Source organism: Strongyloides ratti (genome assembly GCF_001040885.1).
Source record: "Strongyloides ratti genome assembly S_ratti_ED321, chromosome : 1".
NCBI classification, from domain to species: Eukaryota; Metazoa; Nematoda; class Chromadorea; order Rhabditida; family Strongyloididae; genus Strongyloides; species Strongyloides ratti.
In genome coordinates this window covers 10,948,738-10,968,617 of record NC_037307.1, presented here as the reverse complement: position 1 = coordinate 10,968,617, position 19,880 = coordinate 10,948,738, and the positions used below count along the sequence as shown (strand labels likewise).

At 21.9% G+C, this 19,880-nt stretch overlaps 3 protein-coding genes across 3 annotated transcripts; all 3 read right to left on the bottom strand.

Annotated features, from left to right (window-relative positions):
* Window positions 1–1,389: 1,389 nt before the first annotated feature.
* SRAE_1000335600 (Heterogeneous nuclear ribonucleoprotein K) lies at window positions 1,390–3,199 on the bottom strand (the record flags this gene model as incomplete). The annotated part of the gene is made up of 5 exons (XM_024650536.1): window positions 1,390–1,450; window positions 1,502–1,686; window positions 1,736–2,347; window positions 2,393–2,509; window positions 2,570–3,199. The coding sequence occupies 5 exons, from the start codon at window positions 3,197–3,199 to the stop codon at window positions 1,390–1,392; spliced, it is 1,605 nt and encodes a 534-aa protein (XP_024504304.1).
* Window positions 3,200–6,036: 2,837 nt separating this feature from the next.
* Window positions 6,037–8,967, bottom strand: SRAE_1000335500 (G protein alpha s subunit; the record flags this gene model as incomplete). Its single annotated transcript, XM_024650535.1, has 7 exons — window positions 6,037–6,045; window positions 6,090–6,173; window positions 7,522–7,974; window positions 8,037–8,091; window positions 8,146–8,243; window positions 8,502–8,621; window positions 8,695–8,967. 7 exons carry the CDS (start codon window positions 8,965–8,967, stop codon window positions 6,037–6,039), a joined length of 1,092 nt encoding a protein of 363 aa, XP_024504303.1.
* A 7,456-nt stretch (window positions 8,968–16,423) lies between these two features.
* On the bottom strand, window positions 16,424–17,560 carry SRAE_1000335400 (G protein-coupled receptor, rhodopsin-like family and GPCR, rhodopsin-like, 7TM domain-containing protein; the record flags this gene model as incomplete). Its single annotated transcript, XM_024650534.1, has 3 exons — window positions 16,424–16,670; window positions 16,716–17,122; window positions 17,261–17,560. The coding sequence occupies 3 exons, from the start codon at window positions 17,558–17,560 to the stop codon at window positions 16,424–16,426; spliced, it is 954 nt and encodes a 317-aa protein (XP_024504302.1).
* Between the last annotated feature and the right edge of the window lie 2,320 nt (window positions 17,561–19,880).

The following is a 19,880-nucleotide window of genomic DNA, read 5'->3' as shown; positions in this document are numbered from 1 at the left end:
AGTGATAAAAGATTGCTTCCTGTTTTTTTTTGTGTATTTGAAATTATTTTAAGTTTGTTTTTAGTAATATTTTTTTTCTAAAGGGAATTTTTTAATAAAAAATTTTTTATTCTAGTTGTGTCATTTGAAAGATACCAAAGAAATTATACTTTTCATTATAATGTTAATTGTTGTAAATTTTTCTATCAAATTTCTTCTCTTATCAATTTCACTTTTCCATACCATTTCCATCTTTTTATCAATTTCCATTTTTGTTATCATGAAATCTTATACTATCAAATAACTCTTTTAACTTACATTTTTTTTTATTTTTTAATTTTAAATTTATTTTTTTACCTCATATAATAATAGTTTTAATATAATCGTCGTTACTTTCTGGCAATCAAGTTTTTAAATTATTGTAAATTTTAACAACATTGTTATCAAAATTTGTTGATAAATTCAAAGACTTTAATATTATTGTTTTTGAAGAGTCTTTTTAAATATGATTCAGGAAAAAATATATACTTGAATCTGAAATTAAAATTTTAAATGTTATTCTGAAAAGTGTGACTAATTTTTTCCTGTAATTTTTTTAAAATTATAACCAACAAAATTTGCTACAACATGATTCTTTTTTTCTTAAAAAATTACTTTTAAAGTATACCTTTTTAGCATAGAAATTGAAATTAAAAAAAAGAAATTAAAATCACAGTAAATAGTGTATAGTTATATTTCAAGTACAAAATATCCGTTTTTAGTGATACTTATTTTGTTCGAAGGAACACCACAAATGCATAACTTATCACCTTATCATTATGTTGAAAAAATTACATAATAAAAGTTTATGATCTATTAAAGATAAAAAAAAAAACATTAAATTTAATACAACAAAATTTTTATTACCAATCAAGTCACCATGAAAGAAAAAAGATATGGTATCAAAATAATAAAGAAGCATTACCCAAAAGTAATTCTTTTGATTCCATTCATAAATGTGCTTTTTAAAAAGTTAAACATTCTTGAAAATTTTTACAAAAATCTAACATTACAAATATTTGTTTCAAATTCTTACATTTAGATCTAATTTTACTTTAAAATTTCTTCAAATCACTACCTTGAAGCAAATGTAAACTTTACACTTTGATTACACTAACTAAATAAAACTGTAGTATTTTTTAAAAATTTATTGCACTTTTTCTTATCAGCGCATTTTATTATCTTAAAAAAGTTTATATAAAATTAAAAAAAGTTTCACACATTTCATTTTTCGTTTATATGTTTTTAGGATTTACAAAATATTTTTTAAAAAAAAGTACTATCTTTAAAGATACGACCATGTATATAAAATATTAAAATGAAAATTAATATTTAAAAAAAATGTCACAAAAGAAATATTACATTGATTGTTTATTGATAACGTTGTCCACCATAAGTCCTCTTTGCACCTGTAGATTCTTGGTTTTTAATACTAAAAAAAATATCAAGTAAGATGAATACTAATAATATTTTAAAAACATACCAACTTTGAAGAAGATATTGTGCCATTTGAATTTGTGAATAAGTACCTTGTATAGTAATTATCCGATCAAGAGATCCATTACTTGGTTCGACATCAATTTTAGCTCCAGATTTCTGTCTTATCTGCTTTATTTTGGAACCCTCTTTTCCGATAACTAATCCACAATAGTTATTTGGAATGGATACCTAAAAAAATAAAACTAATATTGTACTTTTTAATTTAATATAAACATACCTGATTTGTTTGAATAGTATAATCTTGTCCACCAGGAGGAGGCGGAGGTATCCCACCAGATCTATTAATACCAACATAATCTATAGGAGCTGGTCTACTATATTGTGGCGGAGGTCCCTGATAACCACCACCACCTCCACCAGATCTTTTGGTATTACAATTATACATTGGTGGACCATTATATGAATAACCTGGATCATAATATGAACGTTCAGGTCCTCTAGAATGCATTTGTATACCTCTACCATGAGGTAATTGATATGGTGGTAGAATATCCCTTCCCATCATTGGACTAGGATATCCACCATAACTATTGATGTGAGATGGGTTATAATTGGATGCATCATAATTCTGAATATTTCCTTTAATTGGTATTGTCCTCAAATAATCAATAATTAATGAAACAGCAGTTCTAATCTTTTCCTGATTACCAGTTATTTGGATAACACGATCAGTGGAACGTGGACAAAAATCGGTATAAACTTTAAGGTAAGCATGACTTTTTTCACGAAGTTCCTTGACTTTAGAACCACCTCTTCCAATAATTGCACCAGCCTGTGATTGATGAACTATCATACGTACTTCATTATCATCGGTTGTATTTCTTTGTTCCTATAAAAAAAAATCAATATTATAATAAAAAATTCTTTCACATACCTCCAATATTCTTGGTAATACAACGTCAAATATTTTCATAATATTATCAAAAGATGCACTTATTGTAAGAACTCTTTCAGGCATCTTTTTATCAGGAATACTAATGTTAGCATTATACTAAAAAAAAGATAATAATGGAATTAATAAAAAAAATATAAATATATACTGTAAACAAACCTCCGTACGAAGTTTTTTAATAACAGAACCTTGTCTTCCTATAACAGCACCAGCCATTTTTGTTGCCAATAAAAGGCGTATTTCATATTTGGTATCATTTTTCTTTCCTGAGTTATCATTATTTCCTGATATTTCATGTGTCTGTTGTTGATGTTCAGATTTTTGTTCTTGACTTTGATCTTCCTGTTTACAAGGTGGGGAATTTTCACTACCAATTTGGAGTTTTTCTCTCATTTCAGATACCTTTTGATTGGAGTCTCCTCCTTCAATTGTTGCTGTAAAATGTTCCTCCTTAATTGTTACTTGGGTATTCTTATCTTCAGGAACAATATTATTTGTCCTGTTGTTTTTATTAATACCAATGTTAGTTAGAACCTGTGATTCAATATTAGTCTCAATCTTCGGTTCAATATTATGTTCTTGTAATGTTGTAATTATAGGTGTTGATTGTTCTTTGGTATCTAATAAACTCTCATCATCCTGCTTTGTCCTTTTTGCCTGATTAACTGGAATTTCAGATTCTGCATTGATAGAATCAATTAGCTCATTCGAAAGAACATTTGTAGGGGAACGGCGCTTCATATCCGGGGAGACAGGGGCTTCAACCTTAGGAGTAGGTTCTTGGTACATAAGTGTGTGACAAAAGGGTGTATTTTGTAGGGTTATTCCTCTTTTCTCAATCTTTGGAAAGAAGAGATATTGAGACAGACTTAGAGAAATGTGTGTATATATATTTATATATATATATATATAGATATATTATGCGTACGTTATGGGCTTACTTTTTTTTTTTTTTTTGATATAGATGGGTTCTCTACTTCTTGGGTACGTAAACAATGGAAACCTATAAGGGGAAGTATATGAATATGATATATATGTATAAAAAAAAAAAGACAATAAAGTTTAAACAAAAAAAAAAAGTATACCTATAAAATTAATATGAAGAAATATAATAATCAATGTTATGGTAAGCTAAAATGCGCAGTTGGTAGGATGTGACTTTATAAACATGTTCTCGAGTGGAAATGAAAGGCATATTCTTCTTGCCTTATGTCAAATAAAGGAGGAGGGAGGTATTTAAATATAAAAAGAGTGAGAAAAAGAAGATAAAAATTGAAAATGGTATATGTGAAGAGTTGTATGCCATATATAATATATGAAATTTATACATACGTTATGTTGAAGACATATATATATACATATTTACGCTTAACTACTAAACATTTGCCTTCAAAAACAGACAAAAGATATATTTTATGTTGTTGAAGGTTTCTAGCGATATATAAAATAATATTTTTAAATTGAGTTATAAGTTATAAAAGAAGGATAAATTATTAGTGATAGTTATTTTATCATGTACCATACATCAAGTCTAGAAAAATATACTATGATAATATAATATGAAAAATTTTATACGCATATATAGTAAATATGTTTAGTATTTCATAAATACCAGATAGATATATTTTATACTTACCCTTAAAATAGACACTAGTATAAATAAAGTATATTTCTTAAAAATTAAATGTAAAATTTGTTTTGGTTGTTAATATATAAATATATATGTTTAAGAGGAAAACAACATCAAGATATATTATGATATAATAAAGTAAAATTTAATGATAATGTAAAAATTAAGCGATATTAAAAAAAAAAAAAATTAATAAATCAATAATAATATATTATATCAAGATTTTATTTCATATGAGGAACAGAATAAAAGAAAAAAAAAAGAAAATAATAATAACAAAAATAAAATTATTATAGAAATGCGAATAATATTTTCATGGTAAGTTTACTATTAATGTGTATATTTGTTTCTCGAAATTATACTCTTTTCTCTATATTAATGTGAAAATGAATGAATATTTAATTATAAAAGAATATGTATACGTATAAATTATTCAAACATCTTTTAAATTATTATAATAGGAAAAAACAAATGTAATATAAATCCATTTATTATTTTATATAAACTTTTTTTTTTTATTAAATATAAAAAAAAAGAGATGGTTTCTTATAAATCTAATAGTCTTAGTTTGACAATTAGAGAAGATTAAATAAGAATTTAAATATATATATATAAACTTCCAAGGTATATATATATATATATAATTATAATAACATAAAAGTGCAAACTTTTTTTTAAAACCTTCTGCCAACTTTTTTTTTCTAAAGCTTCTTTTTTTAAAATATTTAAATTTATTTTTTGTTCCTTTATTTGTAATATCATTACCGTACACAAAACGTATTGTTGAAAACTTTTTTGCCTATCCATCTTTAAAGATTCACTTAAAAGTATGGATAAATTAATATAACTTCTATCCAGTAATTATAAAATGATAAAAAAAAAAGTTTTTTTTTTTCAAATTATTTAAAATGAAATTTATGTAAATAAATGGTGATCTTTATTTTGTTTTTTTTTCATAAACAGAATGAAAGTAGAAACATTATCACTCTCTTATGGGTGTCACTTTTTTATGTAATCTTCTCATACATATATTAATGAAAAAAAATATGAAATAGATTCATTGCGATTTCCGAACAAAAAATTAAATTTTTTTATTACATACAACAACATATATATATATCTTGATGATATCTTCGTTTATACATAAATATAATTTTTTTTTGTACAAAAAAAGAATATCTTTCTGATATTGTTGTATTACTTTTTTTTGAAGTTATAAAAAAAAAGAAATAGAAAGGACACTTTTATATAAAATAAATTTATCACATATCACTTGTTTTCTTTTTTATCATCATAAATTTTTGGTAATAAAATTTTTCTTTGGATGGTATGTAAATATGTTTTACAAAAGAAAAGTTGAATACATTTTTGATAATAGATTAATTTGTCTTGATACTTTTTGATTTTATTAATTTTTTTCTTTTTTTGTTGATAAATAAGAATAAAAAAAGACGGCAGCAAAATCATGTGTGAGTGTGTCTCTTTCTAATGTATATATTAAATATATATATATATAAATATATATATATATATATTGATGGAGCGGCAAGATATTAAATAATGCTGAGCATGAAGGCTTTTACAAAAGAGTTTCACAAAAGAAGTTGTGTGTGTTTGAAAAAATATATAAAACAAAAGAAAAGTAATTAGTGGGTTAAAATATTAAAGTTAAGTTTGTTGCTTGTATAAATGATCTATCTTTCTCTCTTTTAAAGAACATATTATATATTACATTTTGGTTTTTTGAATTTATATATAAAATATTATATATATATATATATGAATTGGTGTATTTTTTTTTAGAATATATATAACCAGCTTTACGGACTTGATCTGTTGAACCCTAAAGGAATCCTAGTCTTTTTTTTAATATAACTACATACTTGAGACTATTGTTGATCGTCTATGTACATTAATTTAAGATTATCTCTCGTTGATCATTGGCATTATTAATTTTTGTTTAGAAAATAAGGTCTTTGGAAAGGATCATAAAAGTTCATATTGCCTTAAATGTATACGTTGGATGATATCTCGACAGTCATTAAATACCCGTCGAATATTTTCTGTATCTACAGCACATGTAAAATGTGGATAACAATGATGTCTCCCATCTCCTGCTGCAGTTGATATTCTCTATAAAAAAAAAAACAAAAATAATTTTTACCAAAAAATAAACTTTTTTTTTCTTAACATGTTTTAATTTTTTTTTTAGTTAAATTTAACAAATCTTCCAGTCCCTCAATTTTAATAGATAACTTATGAAGTAGTGTGACAACATTTTTCATATAAAACATTATAATAAAAATATACAATTTTTTTTTTTTTGACATAATGTATGCTGTCATAGAAACAATCTACAAACATTTTTATTATATATGCATATAAGAATAAATGTATATTATTGTTGTGTTTTGTATGAGTGTATTATCCTAAGACATTTGTTTATATTTTTAGAAATATAATTTTCTATTTTTAGGCAAAATAAAAAAGGAAGTCTTTTTTTTTATAACGTATATATTATATAATAGAGAAAATAAATATAAAAATTTAACTACTATACAAAAGAAGAAGTAAGAAATTTTGGAATTAGAAGATAATAAAAGAGAGAAGAATAAGAAAGACTAACGAGAGGACTTTTTTTTTTTATGATAAAAGGCAATCTTTAACATAAAAAGTAAAATAACTAGTAAATCTTCTTTAATTTTTAAAAGTTTCTTTTATTATGCATATATGTCTTTAAACAATTTATTGTAATAATTTCTTTTTGTTGATAAATTTCTTCCTAATCAAAAATATATTTAAAAAAAAAATGCTTTATATTTGATATATGTATAATGAAAAATAGATTTTTTTTTTAAAACTTTTTATATGTACTATTCTCAAAGGGTTTTCAAAATTATATGCTCATAGAAGGTATTTTTAAATGGTTGATTGTCAATGACAAGAAAATTTATAATGTATCGTTTTTTTTTATTGTAGTTTTACTATATTCCCAAATGAAATAAAATTTGTAAAAAAGAATTATAGATTGACAATTTACCTAAACTTATTTTTATATAAGAATTTAAAAAAAAAAATGAATAATTTTAGAGTTTTAAAGTAATTAGTCTTTTACAATTTAATTGTTATTTATAAAGTTAAATATAATATTATTACTATATAAATACATCATTTTTTAATACTTCCTTTTAAAATAAAACTAAAAATAAAACTCTTTTTGTAAAAAGAGAGAGAGAGAGGAAAAGAAGATCATTAAAATAATTAGATAAAAGAACTTTATCTCTTTTTTTTGGGATCTATTTCTCAATGGAATACTAATTGAAGTTGGTAGATTTAACTATAAATACATTTTTAATTATCCTTTTGAAGAAGATATATTAATTTATTTTCTAACTAAAATATTTAAATTTAATTGAAAAACTTGTTTAAAGTAAAATTTGATTATTTTTTTTTTTATAAAAAAAAAGTTATGAAAACTTACTAAAAATTCTCCTCTTATAAAATATTTGGCTCTAACCACATTAATATCATCAGATGAGTCATTCTCTGCTTCAGGTGGTAATTGATAATTAAGAAATTCAGGAAAGTAATCTTCTAATTTATGCCTTCCAGCTTTAATTTTTTCCTCTAACAAGTCTTGTTTATTTAAAAATAAGATAACAGAAATAGTCTTGAGCCACCGATTATTCCATATATTTTTAAATAGAGATAGAGATTCTTTAAGACGATTCTGAGTTTCATCTTCCCATAACACTAAATTATATGAAGATGATGCACAAACAAAGATTATGGCAGTTACATCATTAAAACATTGAATCCACTTCCGCCTTTCGTCACGTTGCCCACCAACGTCAAACATATGAAATTTCACTTTTTCTACCTCGAATTTTGTCTCAAAAATGCCCGTAGTCATGACACGACATCGGAGAATATCCTTTAAAAAATTTTAATTAACAATTATGTTATTTATTTATTATTTATATTTTGAAAACATACTTGTTCTGAAGGGTCATATTTCTCTTGCCTAATGTCTGCAACTTTATCAAGAAAACTGTAAAAAAAAAAACAAAATAATAATATAACATTTTAAAAATTAAAAACATACTATTTGGCACAATCTATTAATTGGTATTCATTACTACGTTCAAAACAAGCCTGAACTCCTTTATCTTTCCATAACTTTTGCACATGATCATAGAAAATCTAAAATAAAGGTAATTAATTTTTCTTTCTTTTTAATAATTATAAATAACAAAAAAGGGATGTCTAAAAATATAATTAATAGAATAATTATTGTTATAATATTAGTTAATTAAAATAATTTTTTACTACTTTCAAAACTAATAAACAAAAAAAAAAGTATTTGATTAGCAAAAATCATAAAATGAAAAATAATAATTAGTCTAGGATGATGTAGGTCCATATACATAAGATGTATATTTACATAAATAAGACACTTACTTGAGGGTAATTGAAATCCGGATCTTGTGCTGTTGAAAGAATATAATCACGACTAGCCTCTAATCCAGGATCATCTAAAGACACTGGTGGTGTCAATTCACTCATTGCTTTAAGAATCACCTATAATAATAAAAAAAAAGATGAAAAATGATTTTGATCATTATAAAATAAATAATAATAAGAAAAATCTTACCGTAATAGAATCTCGTATATTTTTTCTAATTTCTTTCACTTTTTCTCTCTTTTCTTCATCACTAAAACCATTGATATGCAAAATTCTCATTTGCTTAACAATTGTTGATTTTCCAGATTCTCCAGCACCTAACAATAAAAGTCTATGTGTTGCCCTTAGTAATTGCTTATCTTTTTGCAGCTGTTCCTCAATCTGCTTATTCATTTTGCGCTGTTCGCGCTCATCCTCCCCTAAAGTACCCGAGTGTCCCGCTATGCAGCCCATCAGGCGCATCTCCTCAATTATCTTGAATCTTCTTTACTTTTTTAATAAAATATATTAAAATAAATGAGTACAAATATAAAAATTCCTCCTAAGGAATGTTATTCTATACCAAAAGAGAGAATTGAAATTTGTTAGGTGATTATAATATTATATAATAAAAATAACAAAAAATATCCAAGATAGATAATACAAATATAGATTTATATAAATATATATCGTATAAAAAATTTTAATATATAAAAATAGGATAAAATATTTCTTTTTTTATTTTTTTTGTGTAGCACAAGTATCAAGACAACACCAATCTCCTGTTGATATAATTTTGTAGTAGTGTATTATAATAGTAATAGTAGTATGTGATGGACTGGAACAGAAAAGTGAATAAAATTCCCAGAATGATTATTACTTGATACCAGGGCTTGACTTGGAAAAGAGCGCTAAAATTAAAAAAAAAAGAATAAAAATTATATTTATATACTTGTTCTTTTAATGATAATAATAAAAAGATAAATATAATATTTTTTTGTTTTAAATGTTTTAAAATGTCTATTATATATATATATATATATAACATAAGGTAAGAAGGTAATAAAAATAATAGAAAAAAATTAAATAATAAACAAGCTCCTTTTTGAAATGAATAAAAAATAGAGTGTTGATAAGAAAAAAAAAAAGAGTTACTTGAAGAAGAGATATTTTTAAAAAAGAAGTATTATTTTAAGAACAACTAGATTAATTAAATAGAAAAGATAAAAAGGTTCTTTTTTTTTTGTTGAATCAAACTATTAATAATTTTGATTGACATTCAAATTATCAAAATATTTCGAAGATAACAAAACGATAAAAGTTAAAGGATGGCAATGTGCATTAAAATAAAGTATATATGACATTGATAACAATAGAAACATTAATATATAAATAAAAGAATGTGTAATGGCATTGGTAAAAGAATTTTTCATCATCATCATCATCATTTGCTATCGATAAAAAAAAAAAAATATGTAAGGTTATAAGCTTTGTAGATCACTGAAATTTAAAAGTTTAGAATAAAATTTTTTAATTTTAAAATGAAAACATTTTTAATAAAATATAAAAATATATATATATAAATATATATTATTGAACATTGAAATAAATATTATAATAATAAAAATATATTTATATATAAATAATAATATAAAATGATCGTGAATAGAGTGGCATTATAAAAAAAAAGACACTCTTAAAATTACATAAAAAAAAGGTGTAACATGGTAAAGATGAGTTCTTTTGTCAAATTATTTGGTATGATTCAGATAAATGATTAAAATAGATACATAAATAAATGAGGATACGAAAATAATGAATTTTTATATACATATTAATATATCTATCCATATTATATTGAATATATCTCTATAAATATAAATATAGATATCTACAAAATATCTCTCTATATCATTTGACAATTTGTAAAAAAAAAAATTTTTTTTTTTATTTAAAAAAAAAAGATAATAGTAATTAGAAAAAAAAAAATGTAAATAAAATATTTTGTTATTCTCCATATAATCAGGTATAAATACTTTTCAATATAGTTTCTTTATTTTATTTATTTTTTTTTTTTTTGTGTTAATAAGAAGAATTCATAATTTTTACATATGAAAAATTTTTATAACCAAAAGTCAAGGAGGGAGATGAAGAAGAATACCGCCACACTCAGAAAACTACATACACTCATATTTTGTGGCGACCTATTCTCATAAGAAAAGAAATATACTATAATATTTAGAAGTATAACAGAACACAAAAAGACAGAGAAGGACGTTTCTCGATGTTGTTTTATGTATTTTATATAATATCACTTCGACAGCTTCTCAAAGTCGCACACTGGCCTGAAAATCCCTTTTTGTTGGTGTCTGGTGTATGTATTATATGTATGTTAGTATGTATCTGTGGCAACAAAACAGACACATATATACCATGTATCTCCGCTTTTTATCGCTCTCTTCAAAAGTGACAAAACACTTTCTCGTGTATGTATACGATGCCTACTCCTTCCTTCTCAAAAGTATTATATGTATATTTTTCTCCATTATTATATACATAAGTATACAAATGAATGCGCCATCGACAAAACTGAGGAGAATATATATATATATATATTATACAGTAGGAGATTGGCTTTTTGCGGCGTCATGTCTGGTCCCATAAAACTAACAACTACAACTATAACATAATTTTTTTTTTATAGTGCGGCTTTATATAATATATATATATATATAGAAATGAAAACCATATAAAGCCGCTATCTATAATTAGCTTTATATTAGAGATATTTTTTTTTTTTACAAATATTTAATGAATTTTTCAATTATTGGGATAAAAAAGTAACCATTATATATGTATATATATTATATTATATATATTACTATATGTAATTTTATCTTTAAAGTTAGTGATAATGGTTATATATATATATATATTTATTTTTTTTTTTGACATTTATAGATATATTATATATAAAAATTTTATTAAATATTTGTAAAAAAAAAATTGGCATTTCAAGTAAGGATATACAGAGAAAAGAATGTGATTGAGAGAGAGAAAGGCAAATGAAACAAAAAAAATGTAGAAGATGCTTTTTGAATTATAAGGAGAAACCAAGAGGAAGAAGAAGAAGAAGAAATATTGTCTGTATGTATATATTCTAGAAAAATGGCCCCAAAAGAATGTATATGATAAATATATATATATGTATATAAGAAAAAGAGAGAAAGCGAGTTAAGAGTATAATCTTTATATGTAACATATAGAAATGGATAATTACAATGAAATACATACATACAAATAAATATATAAATAAAATAAAAGGAGGGGACCTACAATGAAATGGAACAAAAATAAGAGAGAGATATAATGAATGCCAGAGAGAGGAATATGATAAAGAAGGAGGAAGAAATAATGATAAGAAAAGAAATAAGAACAGGCATATTAATATATATATATACTTTGTATTAAAAAGTTATAACTTCTGCCATAGATATGTAGCCATCTTTTTTAATATTAAATATTCATAAACTAACAAAATAATAATAAAAAAAAAAGATAAGATTCAAGTATATAAAAACAAGAATAATAATAAAAAAATTTTTTTTGTAAGTTTGCATAAAATAAAGTACAAAAATCATGTTAAAAAAAATATAGGGGGATATTTTAGTATATAGTATTATTTTTTTTTCTTCTTTTCTTAAAAATTGATAAAAAAAAAGATTATAAAAAAAAAAAGAATACTGAAGATGATGAAGAAAAAGAAAAGGAATCCTTATTTTCTTAGGAAAAAGTTAGTGAAACTAAAAAAAAAAATGTATCATCTAGTTGTTTGTATGGGATAATAATGAAGCTTATTTTTGACTGTACTTTTTAACATTTTTATTTAAAAATAGTAGTAATAAGGAGAAAAAGAAAAATTTGGAAGAGGGAGAGAGAGAGAGAGGGGGGGGGAAGAAAAATAGTAGTTTATAAGACTAGATAAAGTTTTTATATTATTATGTTTTGTGTATGTAGTATATTTATAAGTGTGTATGTATGTATATGATAGAGGCGATCGAGAAAAACGATTAAGAAAAAGGACTTATCTATAAAGAGATTCCTGTAAAAAGTATATTATTTTAACAGTAGAAATATTATAGTTTTGATATCATAATGATAGTTTTTAACAAAAAGAAGAATAAAATTTTTGTCCAAGTGGGTATATATAAAATTTTAGAATATTTTAATAGAATAATTTGTCTTTTTTTTTTTTGTTTTGTCCTATACAGCATGATAAAATTTAAATAAAAAATTTTTTTATATCAAATATTATAATCAAATCAAAGAATTGTATTAAAGTTGTAAAGTTAAATGCTTTGTAAAAATATAACTTAAAATTATAATTTATATTTTTTTTTTAATATTTTTTTTTTTGGTAAAATACAATATTGTTATATTTAAAAATATAAGAATATTTTCTTTTATAATATTATATTTATATATATTTTGTTAATATACATATGTATGGATAAATGTTAATATAATAAGAGATTCATTTATAATCATTTTTTTATATGAAAACATATTCATTAGAAACATTTAAATGTTTGTAAGTAATATATACTGTGATAAAGTAAAATATGAAGACAGTTTTTTTGATATGTAAATTTAAATAAAAATAAAAGAAATGTAATGATGTGGAAATAAAGAAATGATTAATAGTTTAAATATATTATTATTATCAATTATTGTTTTTTTTTTATATTTGTAGGTTGTAAATAATAAACAACATTTACAAATAATCTAAAAATAGAATAAATAAATGGCTATTTTTAGGTTTGTACTGATGTAGAATAATGAAAGATAATAAATAGATAATATATATATAAAATATGATATATATATATATAAATAATTACATATTGTGAAATTTAGCATTAATTCTACCTTATCATATATAAATATATTTTTAGTGTTACACTCATTTTGTTTCAAGAATGTGAAAAAGAGAGTAACAAAATGTAAGAAGATATTAAAAGTTAGTAATCTATGACAATGATGTTTTAATCATTATGCGTTCTAGAAGAAAATATAGTATAATGTATATATATATATATATATATATATATGTTTGAGGGAGAAAACTTTAACAAAAAACAAATAAATTATTAGGTACTGGTGGTGAAGAAGGACAATAATGTTGGAAAAAGCCTTTTTTATCATGACTATTCTTATCTATTTCTTCTTTTTATGATTAGAAAAAAAAAAGATATTTAATTTTAAGAGAAATAGATGTCTTTTGTTATGATATTTTTTGTTCAATTATTTGAGGTAAAAATATCAATTAGATAAAATGAGGAATGTTCTTAAAAATATATGGAGGAATATAGGTAGGGGAATATGATGGCGGTGTTGGTATGATAATGAATGAATAATATGATTACGAAAAATTGATTTTTATCTAGAAGAGAATGATGATGATAGTATTGGGTGATGAAGAAGCAAAAAAAAAAGGTTATTCCTTTTTTTAACAATGACTCATTATTTTGTTTAGAAAAAAAAAATCAGAAAAATTTTTTTTTAGATATCTTAAAAATATGGGTATAACCGGTAAGGGAATAATTAAATATTATCTTTTGAATGTTTATATCAAAGAAGGATAATTTAAAGATTAATGGAGAATTTTTTCTATAAATATAAACTCTCTATTTTCTGATATCATTATATATAAATAAATTGAGGAATCTATTAAATAGCTTTAAATGTTTACATTTGTGATAGAAGTTTCAACATATATACATATACATAAATATATATATATATATATCTGAAAGGATATATCGTGTTTTATTAGTAATAAACGAAAAATATTAATACAGATTAATTTTTCTAAAGAAGGAAAGATTAATAAAACAAGATAAATTATCAAAATTTGATAAGATAATAATATATTTGGTGGAAAAAAAAAATTTTTTTTTTTTTGAGGAGCATATATGATGATGATGATGATGGTACGACATAATGAGAGATTGGTAGGAAGAATAAAAGCTAATAATGGATTTAGAGAGATTTATATTCCTCTAATATGTATATATATATATGTATATATATTATTGAACATTTAAAAATTGATTTATTGTCCTCCTCTTCTCCATATAAATTATAATATTATATATTCTTCAAGATAAAAAATAATAATAATAAATATATATATATATCTTTTTTTTAAATAGAAAAAAATGATACATTTAAAGTTAAAATCTATCATGAAAGTAATATTATATACCATAATTTTTCTTAAATATATTAAAATAAAAATATAAGATTGTAATAAATTTTGATAATTTTAAATATTAAATAAGGTTATATATTATATTTTTTACATTAAAACTAAAAAATATAAATTATATTTTGAAAGGTAATTAAAATATGAGTATCATAATTTGAGTGGTTTCTTAGATAAAATTTATTACAGTCAATATAAAATTGTATTTAGTTGAATTAATAAAAATATACATATATATATCTCTCGTCAAATAAGTTATTTTTTTTATAGACACTTATTTTATCATACTACTAAAAAATTCTATCTTACTACATAATATATTTTTTGTTCTTTTTAATTTAAAACATTAAATATTAATCATTTCAAAAAAAAAAAAGGAAAAAAGAAGTATGTCCTGGTATAATAATTTACTCAAATATATGTGAGAATTTCGACATAAATTTTATATTACTATGGATTTTATATATAAAATAAAACATTTATATATATTTGATTTTGTAAATAGGTAGTATTTAATAAAAATTTGTGAAGAATTATTTATAGAAAGTATATATATATATATATAAAAGTGTATAACTTTATTTGGATGAAGAAAAAAACATAATTACTAAACTTTTTAACACATTTACATATATACATATTTAGAGGCGGTATTTTTGTAGACATACTAATAATAAATAATATAAATAAAATATCCATTTTTGAAAAAGGACTGGATTAGAAAAAAAGAAGAGAGAGAAGAATGAAATCATCAAATACAATCATTGAAGTTTATAAAATATCATATATATATATCTTTTTTTGTTATCATTATTTATATGTATAAAAGCATATATATATGTAAAATTTTGATACCTTATCAAAAAATTTTCAATAACCGATCATATTTTAATGGTATAGATGTTTTAAAATATATATATATATAAATATTAATAGAGGCAATTTTTATCTATCTCCATTAACTATAATTGAAAAACTTCTATGGAGGGACATCATCAAAAAAAAAAGTAGTAGTGATTATTTTGTTTTATATTATAATAATAATAATAATGATATTAAATGAAGTTAATAAGAGAAAAATTTATTTAGGCCTATTGTTAAAACCAAAAATTGGAATCATTTTAAAAAAGAAGAAATAAGAAATGGGAATAGATAATAATGAAGAAGAAGAATAAAGACACATATAACATATAGACAATAAATATATTAACAAAATATGAAATTTTTTCTTTTTCTTATATTAATATAAAGTTTTGGTTTTCATCACGAAATAGAAAATTATATCATACTATGTCTAATTAAAAATTCTTTAATTATATTTGTACTTATAAATTATAAATGTATCCTACTGTTTTTGAAGGAAATTTCAAGTATACACAAATATAGTATTCCCGTACTCTGTTATTGGCTTTTGACAATTGTTCATCCAAAAAAATTTTGTTTGTTAAATTCTTTTCTTATTTTTTTTTTTTACTTTTATCATTTTTTACACTATCTTTTTTTTCTATTTTTAGATAAAGTTTTTATTTTTTTCAAGAAGAAATAGAACAAGAAATAAATTTAAAAAGAAATCATATTTAATAAATGGTTTTATATTTCATTTTACAAAAATAAATTCTTATTTTATTTTCTATTAAAAAAAAAAAAGAGTAATGATATGATGTCAAAAATTTAGAGATGTTGTCCAGGAATCTGTAATTGTACAGGTTGATAACTATTTGGACCTGCTTTATGAGCTCTTGCTGTTAATGCCATATCTTCTTCCTTCATAAGAAATAATGAACTTCCATATAAAAGAGGTGAAATTATACATTGAAAGTATGCTGTAAATGTTGAAAATACTGGAACCCAAGGTGTTGAAGAAAATTTATCTGTTCCTACCATTGAGACAACAAATAATGGAAGTGTATAAAATGGACTAAAAAATTAATTTTTTTATATTATAAGAAAAAAAAAGACATACCTTGCTAAGAATGCATATACAAGAAAACGAGATTTGTATAATCCAATACTTTGAAATACGATAGGACTATGATATAAGATTCCTAGAACTCTTATATAAGCATATGATGAAAGAGAACATGGAATAACTAAACCAAATATTAAAATATAAGTTAAAAATTTGTATGCTGAATCAGTGGATCCCCAGATACATTGCCTTAAATGTTCATCATACCTAACAACATCAGAATTTGTTACACATGGTAAAGAAAGTGATAAAGATATCAACCATGATAAACCACATAATATATTTGGTGGTAAACCAAATAATTGCTCATAGTGAATTCTAGCAAATGTTAATAAATGGACTCCGGAAATGCAAAGAACCATTAATTGAACAACCGTCCAAACGGAGCATGCTAATAGACTCTGAAAAATATAAATTATAAAGTCAATTAAAAATCAAAATAATATTTTGAAAAAAATAAAATAAAATAAAATTATTTGATAGATGTAAACAACAAAAATATATTATTAAATATAAAATTTAAAAAAAAAAAAACTTACTTGTAGTTTACACATAAACGAAGCATTTTCAAAGGCACCTTGTCCTGTAAAGACACTGTACAAAAATAATGGCATCAAAATAAGTAAGCAAACTAAATTTGTAATACATAAATGAGCAATAAAATGTGATGAAATAAAATTTTGATACAATCTTTGAGCAATAATATAACAAAATAGGCTAATATTCAAGATAATAGCAATAATTGTAAAAATACTAAATATAACTGCCGTAATAGGTGCCGGTGACGATTGAAAATTATTATTATCTATAGGTATTTCAAAAAAATTCTTTTCCTGCATACTTGTGTTTATAATATTTATTGAATTGACCATTGATATTTATTATTTATTTAGAATATATTACTTTTTTTTTTAAACTAATAAAACTTGAAATCGATGATTAGGTAATAATATTTTTGAGTAGAATAAAAATTTTAATTCAAAAAACAATGGAATGTAAATTATATCATTTGCTTTTGATAAAAAAAAATAAGTATTTTGAAGCTAAAAAAAAGCATACATATATTGTATAAACAATTCATAAAATAAAATATAATTAGATTAATAATTTCTTTATCTATAAAATATATAATAAATTTATATAAAGATAACAATTATGTTAATATTAAAGATTACTTTATATATCTAATTTTTTTTTTATAAATTATAAATTTCTTTAAAACATAGAAAAAGCACACCTTTTCCTATTTGTGATAAATGGTTATAAACACATATTTATATATAAAAGTAGGAAATAAAAGAAGTCAAAGTGCCATTTATTTTTCTTTTATAAAATGAAATAAATGTAAAAAAAAAATTATACTAATATTTCTTCCTCCATGTCTTCATATTTCAGTTGTTAATATATTATTTTTGATGAGAAAAAAAAAATTGATGAGGAAAGAGAATGCTAATAGTTAATAGTTTTTTTTTAATAATAATAAAAAAAAAAAAACCCTAAATAGTTGACAGAAAAAATAGATGCCTATACAATTGAATGGTGAATAATGATAATGTATTATCTTTTGGTTCTATGATAAAAACTGCCCAAAGAAAGTTTTCAATGAATTTAGGTCTATCTTTATGTCCTCAACTATATATAAAATAATAAATATTAGAGGGAGAGGGAGGAAGGGGGAGATATTGATAATGATAGACTTTCTCAAAATGCCTATCGAGAGTGTATATTTAAAAATAAAGAAAAAATCTTTAAACAAGAGGAAGATATAACTATGGCAGAATACAAGTTTTAAGTATAAATATATGTAAAGATGTCCTATAAGTGATACAATTATTTTTGATATAACATAACAAATTATTACATCTTTATTATTTACTAGGTGTGCTACATTATAACTAATTTGTAAAAATATTATTTTGACCACTCATTAAAAATATACGCGTGAATTTTTTTTTTTTTTTTTTTCAATATTAAAACAAAATAATTAGCTGAAAGAAAATATTTGTGATATATATATATATATTCATCTACATGCCTATTACAATGTTTTTATTCTATTTTAATTTCCTTTCTTTTTTTCAAAAAAGAAAAAAAAAAAGTGAAGCGTGTTATTTAAAAACATATGTAGTAGATATATCATTACCAGCTAATATTTTTCTCAAAAATAAAGTGAAAAAGCTAACTAAAAATAAGATAAATGATATATTAAAGAAAAAAAAAGTATATTAAAAGGTAATTTATAAGCAAAATATAAATTATTAAATAAAATAATGCCATTATATAAAAAATTCATTTATTTATAATATTATTCATTGCTTTTATTTATATGTCTATTCATGTACATAACATAATGAGTTACAAATATGTATAGCTTTTGAATAAATATATCTATATATTTATATAGAAATACCACTTTAAACTATAAAATTCATTTTCATCACCCTTAAAATAAAAGGCATTTTTATTATATATATATATATAACCATCATAAGAAAATGTCTATATGTTTAAAAATGATTGATATTGTTATGTGCCAATTTTATATGATATAAAAAATACTAAAATCATTATTATCACTTTAGAGAAAAAAAAAACTTAATGTATAATAGTATAAATAATGAACATAATAAAGTAATTTTATAAAAAAATAACAACATTCATTTTTCATTAACTATGATAAATAATAAAAAAAAACAACATTTTCAATTCTTTATTTTTCTTTTCAATATTTATATATCTATATATCTTTTTTTGTCAATATGTATTTAATTTTGAAATAAAAAGTACTGTAACAGTTAATGAAAAAAAATATATATATAAAATTTATTATTCTTAGAAAAGCTAAAAAAAAAAAAGAAAAATATTTCAAAAGTAATTTTTTTCAATAATATCCCAGATACGAATTATTAAAGACGACTCGTGTGTGAATAACAACATTTTCAAAATTGTTCCTCAAAAGTACATTTTGTAAGAATGATAATTTTAAATATTGTTTGGACATATTTAATGTGTTTATTTTTTTTTTACTCCTAAACTTTATATAAAAATACGGTAATTGAAATACATTTACAAAAATAAACTTATATTGAAAAGAAAAACAATCAAATAATTTTCATGCCATCTAATTACTCCAGACAAAAAAAAAATCGTTACCAATAT